This window comes from Octopus bimaculoides, chromosome 10, assembly GCF_001194135.2.
Source record: "Octopus bimaculoides isolate UCB-OBI-ISO-001 chromosome 10, ASM119413v2, whole genome shotgun sequence".
Classification (NCBI taxonomy): Eukaryota; Metazoa; Mollusca; class Cephalopoda; order Octopoda; family Octopodidae; genus Octopus; species Octopus bimaculoides.
The window spans coordinates 47221870-47242470 of record NC_068990.1 but is presented as its reverse complement, the minus strand read 5'-3'; the positions used below and the strand labels follow the sequence as shown (position 1 = coordinate 47242470).

At 36.5% G+C, this 20601-nt stretch overlaps 1 protein-coding gene across 2 annotated transcripts in view; it reads right to left on the bottom strand.

Moving 5' to 3' along the window:
* LOC106871114 (uncharacterized) overlaps positions 1-20601 on the bottom strand; it is a 78910-nt gene that overhangs the window by 46981 nt on the left and 11328 nt on the right. For both annotated transcript variants that reach the window (XM_014917425.2, XM_014917424.2), the window contains exon 2: positions 1110-1265. In XM_014917425.2, the coding sequence (XP_014772911.1) occupies positions 1110-1265 (156 nt within the window). The remainder of the gene's footprint in view (positions 1-1109; positions 1266-20601) is intronic.

Sequence of the window (20601 nt, the reverse complement as noted above, 5' to 3'; positions counted from 1 at the left end):
AAACATTGGTCCAGATATTATTGTAAGGTGGTGCTATTAAGTTAGACATGGCCTCGGCCTATACTGGCTGAAACCTATCAAAGTTATAGCATTCCAAACAGCTATAACAACAAAATCACTTCTTAATTTTTTTTTACAAAAGTTATACTGGGATATTAAAAAATTTTCATTCAATAAATAATGTTTTTACGTTATGTATATAGAATAAACTGTGGGTTTTCCAAATAGTGAATTAAAACTTGAAAGGAAAACATTGAAATAGAGAGTGAGAGACTTTGCAACTGAAAATGGAATACTCTGCAGTGAATGCAACAAATATTTAAATTTGTGAAAAATTGGTGTTCAAAAATTCCCCAAAGTTCAGAAATCAAAATTATAGGAAATTTATCAGAACATGAATTTATAAAAAGATTTCCAGTCAAGCCCTTAAATAATTGCTTTCTTTTAGTATTTTTAGTAACTGTTACATAGTTAATAAGTAGCTTTCTCCATTATAATATATCTTGAGTGCACAAGATTTGAAGTTTTGAAGTCCCTTCACAATCTCTCCTGCCAGAAGTTGACTGGCAGAGAAATGTTAAACTGAAATACTTGGGCATTTACAGAAGGACTGCTGAAACCTATCCCAGTCTCTCCTGAGTCTCAAAAGTCTAATTTTTCTGGTAACATTTGTTTATATCTACTGTAAACAACATATCTTCTAACTCAGTGATTTCATTATTTTCAAGATGAGAGGACCAGTGGAAAATAAAAAAAATATACCATATCTGCTAAAACAGACACAGTAGCCTAGGGTAGTTTTTCTACATGGCCGGCTCCTGTCAACCATCTAACCCATGCATGGATGGAATATGGATGTTAAATGATGATAATGATGATGTGAAAAACAGTTAAGGGTTGGTGACCACAAGAGCAACTAGTTGTAGAATATTACCTCAATAAATCATGTCCAATATATATACCAGTATGGAAAAAGTGAAAGTAAAAATGAAGACAGCAATAATGATGAAAATGATGATGATAGCCATAACTATAATATCTTTGATTACAGATCTGCTTAATCAGTGATTGGTCTGGGGCTATACAACAACAACTGAAATACTACTTACCGTTTCTTTGGCAATACATTAGCCAGCTTGAGGTTTGATTCTACTAAGTCTGGTTCATCTTTCTTGGGTTTCACCAAATTATAGAGAATGTTCTGATTCCTCTGAAGTTCAGCCACTTTAGCCACTACAAAGCCTATAGAGCTGCCACTGTGGTAACTGGCAAGGAAACAAAAAATCAAAATGTTACAGGTATTAGTGGGCTTGTTTAAACATTTTTAAATTGTTGCAACCATAATTAATGTAATGATTAATAAAAAAAAAAATATATATATATCTCCATAAAAGCCCATATATAATATCCAATCATATATAGCACACACATCTTGATTTTGGGACCAAAATTGTCTTAAAATCCTATAATAACTTGCACTTTTCACTGCTGTTATAAGAGTAGTTAATCTACTATAATCCAATATATTAGTTTTTAATATTTCATTTTATATTTAAGGTAGTAAGATGGCAGAATTGTGAGCAAAATGCTTAGTGGTATGTCATTCATCTTTATGTCAAAAGTTCAAATTCCGCCACAGCCAACTTTACTTTTCATCCTTTTGGGGTTGAGAAAATGACTACCAGTTGTGCACTGGAGTCAATGTAATGGACTTATCCCCTCCCCCGAAATTGCTGGCCTTGTGCCATAAGTTGAAACCAGTATTTCATTTTATGTAAAATATATTAATATATTTATGATATAATAATAATTATCTTTTCTATCAAAGGCATAAGGCCTGAAATTTGTTGGGAGGGGACTAGTCGATCACATCGACTCCAGTGTTACACTGGTACTTAATTTATCAAACCTGAAACGATGAAAGGTAAAGTCAACCTTGGCAGAATTTGAACTCAGAGTGTAGTGGTAGACAAAATACCGCTAGGCATTTCGCCTGGCATGCTAACGTTTCTGTCAGCTCACCGCCTTGATAATAATAATAATAATAATAATAATAATCTATACACACGCACACATATATATATTTCTTTTACTTGTTTCAGTCATTTGACTGTGGCCATGCCACCACCTTAAAGAGTTTTTTTTAGTTGAAGAAATTGACCCCAGGACTTATTGTAAGCCTAGTACATATTCTATCAGTCTCTTTTGCCAATCCACTAAGCTATGGGAACATGAATACATCAACATCAGTTGTCAAGTGATGGTGGTGGGGGACAAACACAGACACATGCACAAATATCATCAACATCATCATTTAACGTCCACTCTCCATGCTGGCATGGTTTAGACGGTTTGACTGGAGCTGATGAGTCGGAGAGCTACACCAGGTTCCAGTTTGATCTGGCATGGTTTCTAGTCTGATGCCCTTCCTAATGCCAATCACTCTAGGACTGTAGTGGGTGCTTTCACATGCCAGCAGCATGGGTGCCATTTACATGACACTGGCAATGACCACAACTATGATTCACAGGTGAGTGTCATTTACATGGCACCAACAGTGACCCTTATGATTCATAGGTCCCATTTTGGCTGGGACTTTGCACCAACCACAAATTAGGTTTGCGGCACTCAGCAAGTTGTCCTATAGGAACTTCCACTCATTCTGTATGCTACAAGTCTGTAACTCCTCCTCATCATATGCTTCATTTTAGATGTCTCTAAATCTCTGACTAATCAAAGGATCCTTAAGCTTCCGTACTCTTCTTTTCCAAACTAGATTGCTTCTTGGAATTTTATGAGCCAGTAGCTTGAAGTATCCAATGAGTAACCTATTCTGTGGGGTACATTCTTTTCCAAGAAAGGCCTTTGCATTTATGAGCAACCATGACAGCTGCTTTCTAATGAGAATGTAGTCAATTTGGCTTGCATGGCCACTGGATTTATAGGTTATTAAGTGATTGGCTGGCTTCCTGAAGTTAGTGTTGCAGATCATATAAATATGACAGGCTTCTTTTGGTTTCTTTCTACCAAATCCACTCACAAGGCTTTGGTTGGCCTGAAGCTATAATAGAAGACACTTGCCCAAGGTACCATGTAATGTGACTGAACCTGGAACCATGTGGTTGGGAAGCAAGCTTCTTATCACACAGCCATGCCTAATATATAATATAATATTATAACATTATAGTATATTGATTGATGGCACAAAACCATCAATTTTGAGGGGATGGGGTTAGTCAGTTATGGTGACCCCAGAACTTGGTTAAAACTATTTTTTTAACCTCTGCATTGATGAAAGGTAAAGATGACTTTGGCAGAATTTGAATTATGATAGTAATTTTTTTCTGAAGCTCTAACAGTTCTGCCAACCAGCTTTTATCAATAAGAAGGATGATGATGACAATAATAATGAGGATAATACTTTCTATTATAGGCACAAGGCCTGGTAATTATTTCATGACCCTGAAAGGACAAAAGGTAAAGTTTGCCTCAACAGAATTTAAACACCGAATGTAAAGCTGAATGAAACGCTGTTAGGCATTGTGTCTGGTGGACTAACAATTCTGGCAGCTCACTGCCTTAATAATGATGATGACGACGACGACGACGACAACGACAACAACAGCAGCAGCAGCCTCTCCTGTCAAAGATGATGTATGAGTGTTCAGTGTTTGCTGAATGACCTGCACAAATACTTTCTTTATAGTGATCAAATGTATGTGCCATACATTAGCTAGCTCCCTCTATCAAATTGACATTGCCTGTACTGGTGCACAAGTGTGCCAAATGACAGGTGTCAAAATGATTGCAGAGCAGTGTGAAATGAACGGCTTTGTTCAAGAACATAATGTGCCACTCTGTGCGGGAATTGAACCCATGATCTAGGGACCATGAGTGCAACACCCAAACCACTAGGCCACGTGCCTAGTAATAATAATAATGACAATAATGATGATTTGATTTGTTTGCCACAAGGGCAAAGGAAGAGGGGGACAATACAAAAGCAGACATAAAGCATGGAGGTTTACATATAATGAAATGATAAAAAAAAAAGAAAGTTTACACGGTATACACTGAAAAAGAAAGGATGTATGCATAGCATATAAAGGTTAAATAAAAAAGAGAGAATGATAGAGATGAGGCCCTCCTGATACAGGAAGGCTTCTAGTGATAATCAAGTAACCCCACTCTCTGAGATTTCCTGAAATCCCCAAGAGCAAGTACCCTCTCCAATTCCTTCTCTCTGACTCACAGATCTATACTTAGAGAGGTACCATCCACTCTTGCCATTCTTGCAACTTTCACCCACCTTTCAATAAACTCACTCAAGGACAGCACTTTGTTCTCCACTCTCAATTTTCAAGCGAAACTTAAAGAAGTCCATGAGAGCTCTACCAAAGAGCTCTGTCTTCATACCTTTCAGCCTTGTCCACCAAACAACCTCTTTTGCCACAGCCACCAGGCAAAGGAAAGCTGCTTTGCCTGCCTGATTGAAGGAGGGTGGCAGGGCGATCATCATTGTAGACTTGGCTGACAGACGGATCTGTCAAACATGTGACAGCAGCTGTTCTACATAACCCCACAAGCCAGTAATGCCCAGACACTGAACGAGGGCGTGCAGAATGGCTTTGTCACTCTGCGCACACATTGGACAAGCCCATCTGACAGCACATATATGCCTGTAGTGTTTTTCTTGAACTGGTAGTGCACCCTCACCACCATTAGAACTGCCAGGCCAAGGACATCTGGAAATTACCTACGATAGTTCGTGACTGGAAAGTCCTCTGGAACAGACTAACCAGTTCATTCTCGTTGGCACTCAGAGTCTCCCTGAGAACATCATTGCACTTCTCCACCACTAATCCTCCATAAATTTCTAAAGCTGAACATCCATCGATCCCACAGCCCAACTGGTAGAGGGCTGTGAGTGCCTGATGACATTCTAGATGCCAATAATGGTTTCAAATTTTGCCACAAGGGCAGACATTTTGGAGGAGAGGATGAGTCAATTACATAGCCCCCAATGTTCAACTGGTACTCGATTTATTGACCCTCGAAGGGATGAAAGCAAAGTCGGCCTCAGCAGAATTTGAACTCAGAATGTAGCAATGGGCGAAATACCACTAAGTATTTTGTCCAGCATGCTAATGATTCTGCCACCTTAATAATAATAATAACATTCTGCTTAATATCACATACAGCAAATATTCTGCTCAATACCACAAATTTGCTTGTCATTTGTTTGACCTTAATCAGTTGAGCATGTCTCTCAGTGGCAAACAATCAATATATGCATCTCTGATCATAAGCAAAAGTAGTGGGGGAGCAGCATATCCATGTGGTGAGAGGAATTCTTTGGGGTTTGAATAATTCATCTTTGGAAATGTGTGTTTTGTTCAACATCCTTAAATAAGCCTTATTCAGGGACCTTTTGGGTGGGATAGGCTACTCAACCTGAAGAAAATTCTAACTGAGCCCCACCTATAGGGTCATGTGGTATTTATCTTGATTTGAGATCAGCATGTCATGCACATATGGTTATGATGCATGTATCTGGTGTACCCTTATCAAATGGATAGTCATGATGAGTATACTGGGCTTTGTATATTTATATCCCAGTGACACTTTGATGGCAGGTGCTGCTCTCTCACTCAATAATAATATTTTTTACGGGTTACAAGGGCCACACACAAAACAAGGGTTTATTATAAAAGATGCAAACAATCAACACTAACAATTAACAACTACATTATAAACCATGAAAATCCTAAATAATGCCACCCCTGGATGACTAAAGAACCCCACAGATTCTGAGTTACCCTGCTTATCAGGTGCACCATGGTAAGTGCTCCTCTCTCCTCTGTAAATTCTGGGCTACAGGCACATGCTTAGTTTAGGCCCATTTACTTGATCCATTCTTGCTACACTCACCCACCTTTCAACAAATTTACTGGGAGACAGCACCTTCCTCTCCACCCTCACTTTCCTTTCCAAGTAGAAACTGAAAAATTTGATAAGGACTTGGAAGAAGAGGAAACTGTATGTCTTCAGTTCTTTCAGATGTGTCCATCACACAAACTCTTTCACTGTAGTCACCAGGCAGAGAAAAGTTGCCTGCCCTCCCTGGCCAAAGTAAGGCAGCAAGTTGAGCTTCATAATAGAATCAGTTGATAGCTGGATACATCCTACATGCAGCAGCAGGTGTTTGGCATAACTCCACAAGTCAGCAATATCGAAGCACTGCATGAGTGCATGCAGAATGGTTTTGTAGCTCTGCATGCATCTCAGGCAGGTGTGTTAGATGGCACTTCCATGCCAGAAGAGCTTATCTCGAACCAGCAATGCCCCCTCAATAGTACTGCTAAGCCAGGGATTTCTGGAAGTTTTCCCTGGGTCCTGACCCAAATGTCTTCTGGAAGGGACCAGCCAGTTGATTTCCATTGACGTCTAAGGCTTCCCTGACAATGTCATCACTCTTATCTACAACTAATCTTCTGTAGAACATCACAATGGAACATCCACTGAATGCATTGCTTAACAGGCAGAGGGCTGTGAGCATTTGCCTCACCTTTATCTATGCTTTTTCCAGCAATAATCATAATATTAATTTCAAATTATAATCATAATCTAAAAAAATTAATAAACTTATATTACATTATTGGGATTTTCTTAATAAAAGGTGGGGAAAATCTTTGCAGCTTAAGACCAGTTTTAGCATGTTTGACTGAAGAAATAATTTATGACAGGAAATGTAGTTTTAATATGTTTGTTCAGGGAGTAATTTTATATCAGGAAATGTAGTTCCTTTATGAAATACGAAATGCTTATATTTTAATATTCCACAAATCATGCCACATTGTCATAAAAAAAGAGACATTAGATAAATTAGTTCTAGATCCATGAAGGTGTTGTATGGCAGAACTGTTATGTGTCTGACAAAATACTCTGTGGCATTTGTTCAAATCTTACTTAAGTGAACCTTGCCTTTCATCCTTTTGGAGTTGATGAAATATATTACCATTCCAGGATAGTAGATTGGCAGAAATGCAAGAGCATATGACAAAATGTCTTGCAATAGTTGTTCAGGCCCTTTACATTTGGAGTTTAAATCTCACTAAGCCTAATTCTCTTTTCCATTCTTTTGGGGTTAATAGAATAAGTACCAGTTTAAGGCTGAGGACTGAAAGAATTGTTAGAGTACAGGACTAAATGCCTTGTGGTATTTGTCCTGGCCCTGTTATGTTGTGAGTTTGCCTGCAAGGACAGTGACATGAAGCTGGATTGGATGATATCACTGGTGAGGAGAGAGTAAACTTGTTGCATGGTAACTACTGGTCTTATATAAAAATATAAAATCCTTTCCAGAAGCAAAAGCATAATTAAACCAGACTGACAGAGGCCCTAGAGATACATCATGCCTGAAAAAAAGTTGAGTTGGTCATGGTTAGAAAGCCTATGCCCAAAGTTTTATTCAATTAGGAGTGACATACAATGAAACAACATTCATTATCATTATTGATTTTACATCCACTTTTCCATGTTGGCATGGATTGGATAAAAGTTTGTTAAAACATGTCTCTCTATGGCCAGATGCCCTTCCTGTTGCCAATCATCACCTGTTTCCAAGTAAGGGAATATTTCCTCATGACCTAACATGTTTTCATGGAAGACTAGGAATGAAAGAGACTGCTTGCATGGTGCTGACATTCATTTACAAACATCATGTGATGCCAAGGCAAGAAGACATACACACATATATGACGGGATCCTTTCAGTTTCTGTCTACCAAATTTGTTGAGGCAAATTTTCTATGGCAAAGTTATCTTCCTCTAATTAACCTTCACCTGTTTCCAAAGAGGTAATATTTACCAAGGCCAGTCTATGGAAGACTGGAAACAAACAACATTGCTTGTCGCAATGATAGCAACACTCATTTACAACCATCATGTTGTGCTAAGACATGAACACACATATACATCCATATATGATGGGTTTCATTCAGTTTCCAGCTGCCAATTTCACTCATAAGACCCAGGGCTATAGTAGAAGACATTTGTCCAAGATGCTGTGTTATGGTGCTAAGTCTGGAGCCACATGTTTGGGAAGCAAGCTTCTCAATCACACAGCCATGCGTATGCCTGCACCTCGTTACTTTTTTTTCCAGATATAACATATCCTCTCTTTCTTCTTTTTCTACTGCTTCTACAGCAGCCTCCGCTCTTTGGAGTTGGTTGGCTAGCTGGCCTTGCACCACCTTCACAAACATACTCTCACCTCACTCATCTCGCCTTTTTTATTCACCCATACTGTGTTTATGCACACCTTGCACTAACTGCTACACCTAGTTCTTTCTCAAACTCTCCTTCTGAAATTTCCTCTCTGCATGTTTTACCTGCAGCTGTTAACCTGCAATTACTGAAAATGAACTTTAACTATGTTGATTTCATTGGTCTTGGATGGCCTGCAAAAGCTATGGGCACATTCATTTTTTTCAAAACCCTAACCCTACCCCACCAAAAGCCAAAGAAAACAAAAAACAACAAAAAAACATTCCAAAACAAACGTGCCTCATTATTTTTTTTTTTAAAGATAAAGTGAACTGTGAGTTATGGAATATTCTGTTGCTATTTCTAGCAGTCCAGGCAACTACATAGAAACTGTTGTTGTTGTTATTGTGGTGGTGGTGTTTGGTGTGTGACAATAACATCATTTACTGTCCATTGCAATTAGCTAATGCTTTGGTTGTTTACTCATTATGTTGACTGTAGGAAGGACAAACTGAATATCAGACTGTGTTTACATGTATATTGACTGTATGAGGGAGTAGAGGGCAAAGTGTGCAGGGGGACTGAAACTAGACTGGCAGGTAAGCAATTAGTAGTAATTACTTAGCGGGCGAGGAGGAGTATAATATAGTAATTAGTAATGAAGACTAGGTGACAGTGACCAGCACACTGTGTCAGATAACAATGGTCAGTAGGCAATTAAAACAAGTGGACTCACAATGATAAAGACTGGATGGATAGTGGGTTGGTAGATTGTTGTTGGTGGTGGTGGTGTTAGTGGTATTTAACCCCAGGTCAGGTGATCAAGCAAGCCAATCTTTTCTCCTTTACTAGTCACTGGACTGTGGCCATGCAAGGATCTCATATAAATGCATGCACATACACAAATATATACATACACACAAGTTAAATGATGATGATGATGATGACGATGACACAAACCACTATCACCTAGTGTTTAAGGTTTTGGGCTTGCAATCATAAGGTTGGCAATTCAATTCCAAGCCCTTGTGTCCGTGAGCAAAGAACATCATATCACAGTACTTCAGACTACTCAGCTACATGTGACCACCAGCCAACTGCTGGTGCAGCCCTTTTTCCCTACAGCTGTCGTATCTTTGATGTTCCACTGGGTCAAGAATAGGAGGGTCAAGTCTGTACCTATGTCTGCTTGTGATTACATAAGCATCTAAAGCATTTAGCGAAAGTATGGTATATGCCACTAGTTTATATACATTTGCAAGTAACAGCTAAGCTATACTATCAGACACACTTATGCATCTACACACATGCATATATGCATACACAGTCATAAGAGAGAGTCATATGATTACTTGAACCACTAAAAATAGCAGCGAAATGTATCTTCCTTAAATCCTTCCAGAAGTACATGTTGGATACTGTGGACCCAGGTTCATTGCAGAAAGTAAAAAGACAAGATGGACATGCCTGGAATACTCTTGATTGTAAATTTCTTCAGTCAGAGTTGACCTAGAGATAAGCAACAAGGATACAAGAGAACTTCAGTTGCTAGAAATGGCTAGAAATGACAGGCAAATACCCTAAAATCACACCCTACAGTCTTAAAATAGTATTAGCATACTAGACAATCTAGTCCCAGATGCCTTTGATCATGAATTTGCTTGATCTAGAGCTAAACAACAATGTGCACATGCACACACACACACACATCTATATATTTGTAGACACACACGTGGTGTTTATCACACATACACACATATCCATACAGGCATGAACATACATATGCACATACAAGATACAGCACACACACATTTACTGATAGAAAATATTGTTTCACCTTTAACAAATACAGTGATCATTTATACATGTCGTACTATTCATAAACCACACACACAGATATTGTTCCCAATGTAAATTTACACAAATTACACTTTATTGCTCCACCAAAGAAGTAGCAAATATTTGGCATAATATAGTTTGCTTAGCATTCATGTACACAAGGGTGGGGGTGTATTTGTGTGTGCAGAACACACTGAAATATATACAGGGGTTGGAAAAAATAATGGAAATACCTAGCATCATAGCATCATACATTTGAAATATCTATAAAACCGTCAAAAGCTTGTTTATTTTTATATTTTTTGATTTATTATTAGTGTTGCTTAATATGTTTTTCTAAAATTGCTGTTTCTTTTCAGATATCATCAGAAAAAGGTAATTAAAATTCATTAAAATGACAGATCTATCAGACTTTCAAAAAGGTCAAATTGTTGGTGCTTGTATGGCAGGTGCTAACATAATGAAAACAGCTGAAATGTTTGGTGTATCAAGAAGTACTGTCTCAAAAGTAATGACAGCCTTTGATAAAAGGGAAAAACTTTCCCGTTGAAACAAAACTCTGGAAGAAAACCCAAATTTTCAGATAGTGACCACTGGACTCTTATGCGAATTGTTAGAAAGGATCACAAAAGTACAGCTCCCAAAATTACTGCAGAGCTTAATGATCACCTCGAGAACCCAGTTTCCACAAAAACTGTTTGCTGGGAGTTGCACAAAGCCGGATTTCATGAGAGGGCTGCAATCAGGAAATTGCTACTTTCAAAAATAAACGTTGCAAAGCATTTAGAGTGGAGTAAAAACCTACAGAATTGGTCCCTAGAGCAGTGGAAGAATGTTATTTTCTCGGACGAGTCATCCTTTACCTTATTTCCGACCACCGGCCGAGTATATGTGTGGAGACAGCCAAAAGAAGCATTTGACCCAGACTGCCTTCTTCCAACTGTTAAACATGGAGGATGATCTGGGTGAGTAGAGGGGGGTATATCTTGGAAATTCACCGGCTCAGTAGTTTCCCTTCAAATAATAGTCAAGACTATTTAAGCCTTTTATCTGATCAAAATCATCCTATGGTTGTGGAACTGTTTCCGGAAGGAAATGCAATCTTTCAGGATGATAGTGCACCAATTCACGCAGCTAAAGTTGTTACTGAATAACATGAGGAATATTCTAGTGAAGTTGAACATCTTATCTGGTCACCACAGTTACCAGATCTCAATATTATTGAACATTTATGGTGCATTTTAGAAAAACAAGTAAGGAGTCAATATCCTCCACCATCATCACTACAAGAACTGGAGACTGTCTTAGCTGAAGAACAGACAAAAATTCCTTTGGAAACAATTCAAACTTTGTACAAGTCTATACTTCATAGAATTCAAGCTGTAATTACTGCCAAAGGCGGTCCTACCCCATATTAAAATAGATTTGTTTGAATTTTTAAGGTGTTTCCATTATTTTGTCTAACCCTTGTATATCTATATACAAATGCACACATTCAGATACATATACAGCTAAAAGCTGCATCACTCACATTCTTCTACAGACACAGTGAACTAAACACACTCATACCTTCTAATACCCACAGGCACATTATACATTCATATACAAACTAATACATACACACAAACAACAGAACAAACTGAATGTGCAATAATATTTACTAATCTCACCAGGATATATTCTTGGAATACAAAGAGAAGAGTATTTCAAAATATAAAACAGAAGCAATAATAAAACCCAAGCCAGCCTGCTAGCACAAAGTGGTGTGGCTCATTAGTCTCCATCCTTCAAGTTCAGAAACCTGATTTCATATTGAGATGTTAACGAAGAAGCAAGATTTTTCTTCATCAACAACTGAGAAACAAAGTTGCAGCACCACAGTACATTACAGATGTATAAAAATGGTGTGTGCATTGGTTATGGTAAATGAGTTGATTCATTAGTGATAGATGAGGGGCTTACTAACTTTAGTTTAGTCAACAATGAACAAACTCTTGTATATTCATCACCCTCTGCTGTGCTGAAGCCACCAAAAACTGTTGTTATATTACATTTCCAAGTGCTGAAGCTTATAATTGGTGAGCTGCTACTCTGCAGTAGATGCAACTTGTTTTCAATCGATTGACTGGAGCAAACATGAAATGAAGTGCCTTGCCCAAGGACACACCACTCTATCCAAACCAAGAATTGAACTCATGACCTTATGATATAAAGTGTAATAGCATAATTGCTAGGCCACATGCCTTCACCTTTGTATATCATATGGTATATAAAGATGATGTTAACTATGGCAATAGATAAGTGATTGCTAGCTTTATTTAACAGTGAGAAAACTATGTATATTACAGATATATAAAGTTGTGTGTATTATGCTAATAGAGGTGATTTATTGGTCATAGATGCGTGGTTACTAGCTATAGTTTATTTAACTGTGAAAAACTCATCATCAAGTACAGTCAGATCAATTCTCATTGAGTTGACCTCCAGTAGGCAAGTAGTTTGCTGAATGGTTAGGTGTGATTCACAATATCTATGCCCCTGTATATGCCATGCCTTTGTTTTGTTGCACAACATTTCCACAGTCTGACATGCAATGATTAATTGCATGTGTTGCAGTTTGAAAATATACTGTAATCTATGGATTATGCATGGAGTACCCAGAAACTGTGAAAGCTGAAATTTAATTACTGGAACAACAAACTGTATCCTTCACATATTCAGGTGGTCGATGGGTATGGTCCATATGCAGCATGTGATAATACATAGTCTGCAGTTTGGTGTTATTTATAGTTTGTTATGATCTGTTATGGAGAGATTCAGGACAGGCAAAACTGGTAGCATCAGTGACAAATTTAATTTTATGTAAACAGGAGTTGTTCCTTTGTGCTGATCAAATGTGGAACCTGTGATTGTTCTAAGTACGTTTGTGTATATCATTTTATTACCTCCACCTTCGCTAAGGTGGAGGTCTTGTTTTCAGTTGTGTTTGGTTGTTTGTTTGTTTATCCATGGACAAGATATCTCAAGAACTGCTGGATGGATTCAGATGAAACTTTCAGGGACGTTTGGCCTCATGACTAGCATGAACTGATTAGATTTTGGGATCGATCCGGTACCGGACAAGGATTCTGGATTATTTACCCGTTTTCTTTTACTTAATTTTTGAGAGTGGTTGGGTTAATTTTTAGTATTCTTGTTTGTGAGAGAAGTCAAGTTTATTTCAGATATCCTCATTTTAAAAATCATCTCTGGGTAATTGTTGAGAGGACGTTGGTGTTGCCTTGGTGGATGTTTTCACTCTCTGAGTGCTCTTGTTTTCTTTACATTATTGTCAATGTAATGTGAGTACTGTGGCAGTGTTGTATTTCCTAGTATTTTATCTTTCATACATGTTTATATAGTTGCTTAGCTCTAGATCAACTCTAATTAAGCAGACTTATGGCTGAAGTCATCCCATATATTTGTATATTTAGGATTACATTGTGCAGTGTCAGCATAGATATTGAAGTCATGTACTTTCTTAGGATAAAAAGATGTGATGTGAAAGAGAGTTGGTTGCTATTTCTAGATAGTCAAGTTATCGTGCTGAGCTTCCCTTGTTGATTCAATGTTTATGTTGTTGAGTGTGATGATTGGTTATAATTAATGTTCTCATGTATTGTTGATAAGAAGGGAGAGGTTGGGTTTGGAAGGTGTTATATTAAGTCTGTTATTTTGCAACTAGGTTGTTAGGTTTAATATAGGGTTAGGAAAGTTGTGCAGCTATGCTTTTGGGAGGTGGAAAGATGTGATTGAGATGTCAACTACATATGAAGCAGTGCATATATTTTGAGGTGTGAAAGGTCATGTTGGGGCAGGTTAAATTAAGAGCAAATGAAAGGACAGAACCACTACATGGTTATTTCATTTGGGAAATTGCAAACAGATGCTGATACATGCTGTATAAACTTGTCAGATTGAGAAGTAGTTTACTTGTCAACATTTCATATTGTTTTGCAAGGAAGTGATAATTACTTTGCAGAAGATGGAGAGAAAAGCTTTACTGACGTGAATGATAATTACAATAAGAATATGGGCTTTTATTATTGAAACCATTATGCATGACAGTTGAGTGTAGTGGTGTGAATGTAGAAATTAAGAGATGGGAATATGTGAATTAGTGATGTCAAGAAAGGGTCTTTGTAAAATGTTCAAAGGTATGCAAACCAAGTTTTAGAATCAGATACATTCCACAACAACAGCTTCAGGGACATAAGTCTATGTGATACTACATCAGTTGGGCATTAAAACTATAATGAATTTATTCCTATTACAGACTCTGTGGATTTTGGTAGAGTTGGTACAAGTGGTTGTAGATGCTGTTGCATTAATTGATTCCTTTAGGCAGTAGATATTTTAGATGCATATTTTTGATTCCCTGTCCTGTGTTTTTGGTGTTAGACAGAATAGGGGGTTCAAAATAATGGTCTGAGTCAGTGGTTTTCAATTTTTATGTGTCATATGAGAGATCAGGTAAAAAAAAAAAATACTGGTACATTTATATTTTATGCTTTAGACAAGAGGAAAGATTGCCCATAAAGCTTTATATGGCTTCAAAGACTGGTGGAGGAGGGAAGTTAACCTCAAACAATAAACCTGGTTTGAATGTTTGCAAGAGATGAGTCCACTAAAGGCACCTAAGATGCAAGGTAGTAGTGCTAAACTAAGTGATAGATTAAGTCTCCCACATATGTAGGCCAGAGCAGGATTTGAACTCACAATGCAAAGAACAAGAACAAATACCACAAAGCAGCCAACCCCATTTTCTTATAGTTTTGCCAATCTACAGCCCCAGACTGGTGCTTTTTTTTCATCTACCCACAAAAGCATGAAAGGCAAAGTAGATTCCAGTGGTATTTGAACATAGAACAAATAAAATCAGACTGAATACCACAAAGTATTTATTCAATCAAATGCTCTATCTACTCTACCAATTTACCACTTTTGTACAGAAAGTATAGCAAAAAAACCCCAACTATTTAAAAAAAAATTTCTCATCCAAAGTGCACCAGAAATATTTTATTCAATCTCTTGTGTGTTGTGAAATCAAAAATTATTGAGAACTGTTGACCTAATCCTAGATTTCTGACAACTTCATTCTGTCAGGCACCAAGTGTTGATTAAATTTTCAAATCAAGAATTTAGAAAACTATGGCTTGCTATGTTTTGATTATTAATTATACTTGTAGATAATAAAATTATGAATAACATATTTTCCAAGATGTTGAAGCATTAGAATGAATTTTTTAAAGCTTTAAATTATTATTTTAAAAAACCCATGGAACATCTCTACACCCTTACACAACATTTCAAAACCACTCCTCTGAGTAGAAAATGCATTTTTTGTGAGTATTTTTATGGTTAATTTTTTGATAAACTTTTGATGAGGTTGTTATTGTACTGTGTGATACAGCATAATTATTTACATTATTTACAATTGACAAATATTTGCCATCTTGTTTGTTGTTAACACAACGTTTTGGCTGATATACCTTCCAGCCTTCATCAGGTGTCTTGGGGAAATTACGAACCTGGGTTCTCATTCCTAAGGTATTTTTTGATGTTATTATTATTATTCAGGTCACTACCTAGAATCGAATTCAGAATATTGGGGTTAGCAGCCAGTGCTCTTAACCACTATGCCATATGCCCGTGGGTATATGGCGTAGTGGTTAAGAATGCGGGCTACTAACCCCAAGAATCTGAGTTAGATTCCAGGCAGTGACCTGAATAATAATAATAATAATAATAATAACATCGAAAAATACCTTAGGAATGAGAACCCAGGTTCGAAATTTCCCCAAGACACCTGATGAAGGCTGGAGGGTATATCAGCTGAAACGTTGTGTTAACAACAAACAAAATGAGGACAAATGTCCGTCAATTGTAAAAAATGTAAATAATGTATATAACTCCTCATCTCTTAAATATAGAACAACATAATTATTGTTAGAAGTGTTGATGGTGCTAATTACCTTATATGGATGTTTGACTGTTTGGTTTATGTTGGATACAAATGTTTGCCAGTTTTCTGTTTTTCTACATTTTCTTTGTTTCTTGATGCTGTGTTTTATTTCTGTTGCATACAAGGTCTTGATATGTAGTGCTTGAGGTTATCTCTAGCTTTTATCAGATGCTGTTTTGTAGGTTATGTTTTTTTTTAAATGTGCCTCTAAATATTTAATGAATGCATAAACTGCAGTGTCTATGTTAATTATGAAGTTGTTGAATTCTTCTATTTGGAGAAATGGTTAATTCAATTGAGCTTTCTTTTTCTTCAGATGTTTCTGAAAGTGTTTTATTTTTTTCATGGATGTGTGGGTATATATTCCCCTTGTCTTGACATATTCATGCTGACTGCAAACAATGTAATTTTTAAACCAATATTCCATTAAAGCATGGGTGGGCTCATCACTAGACTAGGGGAAATATTACCTTGTTTCGAAACAAGGGGAAGTTGGTGACAAAAAAATAACCTGATTATAGAAAAACCTGCCTCAATAAAGTTATCATCTGATCCATGAAAAAGTGGATGTCAAAATGATGATGATGATGATGAGAGGCAATGTGGAATTCAAATAACTAGATGTGAAATGTCAGTTGTAATAATCATAAATAACTTTTGCCTCTTGGCATCGAGTAGTTTTGAACTTCTCATCTATACCTATATATACTATACATTCATACTTATAAACTACTTTCATTTCTTAACATAGCAGGTATCATGATGTCTCAGGCAGAATAACCTACAAGTTTCTGTATTACTACTTCTATGTAGATATGAAAACAAAAATGTTTAAACAAGAGAAAAACAAGCATAGTCGTATTGATATTTTACAAAAGGACATTAGCAATGGCAATGAAGACAGAAATAAAAGTAGTTCATAACTGAAATCAGGTCACAAACTTGTCATACCAGAAGCTCACCGTCTTCCCAACGCCTTCATTAAACATACAATTGTGATATCAATTACTTTACTGTAGAGCAATTTGTTATCAGTTCACAGTAAAACATTCTTAATGAATATATTGTTTGGTAATGGATAAATCCAGGACAAAAACCTACAGATCTGCTTAATCATATTTAAGAATGGTTAAAGAACACTCAAATAGTCTTAACACAAGAAGAACTGAATGGTCCACACTTACTGATTGGCTTAGCACACATTAAGGTGAGAGAAGAAAATTCAAAGTCAGCTAGGATTGGCAATATTTACTTACAATTAAGCATTGTAACAACCTACAAAATAAACCGGTTTAAGGAAGCCGAATATTGTTTTTACTAAGTGTGAACGATGTGTTTGGAAAAAAAAAACAAAAACAATAATGATGCTGATGATTTTTTTATGTATATACGAAGCCAAGAATGATTTTGAATTGTAAATCATGATGAGCATGTATTTCTCAAGGTCACAACTGTTATAAATGCAACAGAGCAGACCGAAACTGAAAACCATGTTATGGTTATGACTTATACTTCCAGTATATGAAACTTGTAATAAAAATAATTTGCCACAAGGGCATCACATGAGAGGGATATAAAGACACATTACAATTTGCATGGGATTTATCAAAAACTGGGTGAGGAAAAAAGGCAGAGAAGTGAGATGAAAAGTATAAATAGTGTATTAAATATGTGTGTATATATATGTGTGTGTGTGTATATATATATATATATATATATATATATATATATATATATATATATGGATGATACAGTCCTCCAGATACAGGAGAGCTTTCAACTAGAAACAATCAAGGAACCGCACAGTTCCATGACCATCTTGATCACAAAAATTCCAGGCCCTCACCCAAATGTTTTCCAATATACAGGTGCATGCTTAGAATTCACCCTAATCATTTTTTCCAGGCACCCAGCTTTTAACAATTTACAGGAGGAGAGCATTTCTCAAGATCTGCTTGGCAAGGAAAGCAACTTTCCCTTCCAAGTAAAAATAAGAAAGTCAATAAAGGCTGGACCAAAGACAAAGTGCTTGTTTTCAAATCTGTTAGTATTGTCCATCACACCTCTTTTGCTATAGACACAAAACAGAAAACCTGGCTGCCCAACATTATTAGAGGGAGAGTAGAGGAGTAATCTTCATGAAGGACTGCTGGTAACTGGATTTGTCCAAAATGCAACAACAGTGACATTCTCTAGAACTAAACAATGTGCAAACAATGCAGGAATGCATGCAGTATTGTTTGATTAATCTCAGAGAGTCCTAGTGGGTGGCATTTTCATGCTTGTCGAGTATATCTATTATCTTTTATTTGTTTCAGTCATTTGACTGCAGCCATGCTGGGGCATTGCCTTGAGGGATTATGTTTTAGATCAACAAATCAACCCTGTGACATATGTTTTTAAAGCCTGATACTTATATTACTAGTCTCTTCAACTGAACTGCTAAGTTACAGGGATGTAAACACAACATTCATTGTCAAGTATTGGTGGGAGACAAACAAAAAGACACACACACATAGATATATATACATATACACTTATACATATACATACATATACACTAGCAGATATACCCAGCATTGCCCAGGTTAAAGAGAATAATGAAATTTCAAAACACTGTCTAGATTATGGAGGTCTCAACTGTTAGTAGCTGAGATACCAACTTTCTACATTAACAACTCTCCAACCCATGACAGCTTGGAACAGACATTAAGTGAAATGTTAAAAGAAAGTTTTCAACTCATATGAAGTAAATACACGTAATTCAAAAACACGTTTTGTGTAGCTTATTTCATAACCAAAAAAACAGGTATAGATTATATATAATGAAAGGCCGATTTTGGTGACTCATTTGACAGAGGTAGTAAAGAGCCAATCCAATGATAAATCTGACCTCAGATCTTGAAAGTTTGCATGAATCCTGACTCAGTTAAATCTCATGTGGCTCGAAATGATGTCATCTGTAGTGCAGCATTGCATTGCCTAATTTTGTTTTGGAAGTGCTTGAAATCTTGGTCAGTTGCTGACAACAGTTTCTTCAATGGTTCTGGAGGTTGGGGGATTGCAGGGAGTTTAACCTTTCCACCAATGCAATACAGTGCAGGTGTCTCTCCAGGCCACTTCCTTGCTTTACAATGTATGTACTCAGTTGTCATTTCACCAATAGAAACTCTAGTGTCGTCTGTATAATGAACTGCTGGATCATAATTGAAAGCAACCTCATAGAAGTTGCTTCCCTGAGCTGTTGCAATTGCTTTGTTCTGCAGTAGAAATCCTATTCCTTGTCAGCTGTGCATACCTCTGTTCATCACTTTGAGATGTTCTGGCTTTTGTAATGCACAGTCTGTTCGTTTCTTGGTATGATTTCCTTTCTGCAGCTGTCTCTCTTTCCCTGGATAGAGAAATTCTTTTGGTTGACCTTGACATTCTAGCCAAATTTGACACTTTCCTTCTAGGCATAGGTATATACGTATACAGGAATACATGGGTGCAGAAGATGGTAAAAAATTTAAATAACTGGGTAACAGAAATTATATTTCTTAATATGACGAGCAGAAAGTAAATAAGAAATTTTTATGGAAAATAAAAAACTGTATGGGTTCATGAGAAATTTGTCACTTAGTGAACCAAAGAGAGCCAATATCAAAGGAACAAGAAAAAAAAGCCGCTAACAACAGAAAAACGCAAAACCGTTGCAAAAGTAAATAAGAAATTTCTAGGGAAATTAACTAAGTGTATGGATTTAAGTGAAATTTTTAAAGTTACTTCTGTCAGTAAATTATGAACTTACATTTATCATTAATTCCATCAACAAAAAAAAAAAAAAAAACACAAAACGTTGCAAAAGTAAATAAAAAATTTGTAGGCAAATTTAACAAAGTGTACAAATTGAAGTGAAATTTATGAAGTTACATATGTCAGTAAGTTATGTATGAAATTAATTTCATCAGTAATTGTGAACTTCTGTCAGTAATTTGTTGTTGTTTGTAAATAGCAATTGAAAACTTACAGTGAAAGCCATAAAGTGAGATATAGAGTGAGGGAGAGAGAGAGAGAGAGAGAGGGAGAGAGAGAGAGAGAGAGAGAGAGCTAGTTAGACAAATTGGATCGATAGAGAAGATATAGACAGATAGATACAGATAGATATGGATAAAGAGATGTATATATAGAGAGATAGGCGTGAAGAGCAAATACACATAACAAAGGAATGGGGATTTTCTGGCCCCAGAGGGCCTAGTACTTATGTGTGACGTTTTAAGAGTCTAAAACCATCTCTGGAACATAAGGAATGTATGTTCCCAGTGTGGAGAAAATCAGTTGAAAAATACGGCTATTAGATTCTTTTACACACACACACACACAAAACGTGATTTACATTATAGATATATACATATATACATACATACATATATATATATACATATATATGCATACATATGTACATATGTATATATATATATATATATATATATATATATATATATATATATA